Genomic DNA, 585 nt, shown 5'->3' with positions numbered 1-585 from the left:
GGCAGCGTGGAGGAGCCCGCGGGCCCGGGGGAGGCGGCGGACGCGTCTCCCGAGCCCAGCGCCGACGAGGACGACCTCATGACCTGCTCGAACGCGCGCTGCCGGCGCACGGAGACCATGTTCAACGCCTGCCTCTACTTCAAGTCGTGCCACAGCTGCTACACCTACTACTGCTCGCGCCTGTGCCGCCGCGAGGACTGGGACGCGCACAAGGCGCGCTGCGTGTACGGCCGCGTGGGCAGCGTGTGCCGCCACGTGCTGCAGTTCTGCCGCGACAGCGGCCCGGTGCACCGCGCCTTCTCGCGCATCGCGCGCGTGGGCTTCCTGTCGCGCGGCCGCGGCGTGCTCTTCCTGGGCTTCCCGAGCCCGGGCTCGGCGGACAACTTCCTGCGCTTCGGCCTGGAAGGGCTGCTGCTGTCGCCCACCTACCTGTCGCTGCGCGAGCTGGCGACTCACGCCGCGCCTCTGGGTGGCTACGCGCGGGAGCTGGCCGCCGCCGGGCGCCTCTACGAGCCGGCCGAGTGCTTCCTGCTCAGCGTGTCCGTGGCCGTGGGCCCCGGCGCCGGCGCCTCCCGCCCCGCGCCC

General features: G+C 74.4%; 1 protein-coding gene across 1 annotated transcript in view; it reads left to right on the top strand.

Moving 5' to 3' along the window:
• The window catches only part of Ajm1 (apical junction component 1 homolog), a 4,804-nt gene that overhangs the window by 3,738 nt on the left and 481 nt on the right, over nt 1–585 (top strand). Inside the window, exon 4 of the mRNA XM_023700235.1 lies at nt 16–584. Coding sequence (XP_023556003.1) covers nt 16–584 — 569 coding nt within the window. The remainder of the gene's footprint in view (nt 1–15; nt 585) is intronic.

The sequence above is a fragment of the Octodon degus genome, unplaced genomic scaffold (genome assembly GCF_000260255.1).
Source record: "Octodon degus isolate 3935 unplaced genomic scaffold, OctDeg1.0 scaffold00123, whole genome shotgun sequence".
NCBI lineage: Eukaryota > Metazoa > Chordata > Mammalia > Rodentia > Octodontidae > Octodon > Octodon degus.
This window is presented reverse-complemented; position numbering and strand designations above follow the sequence as displayed.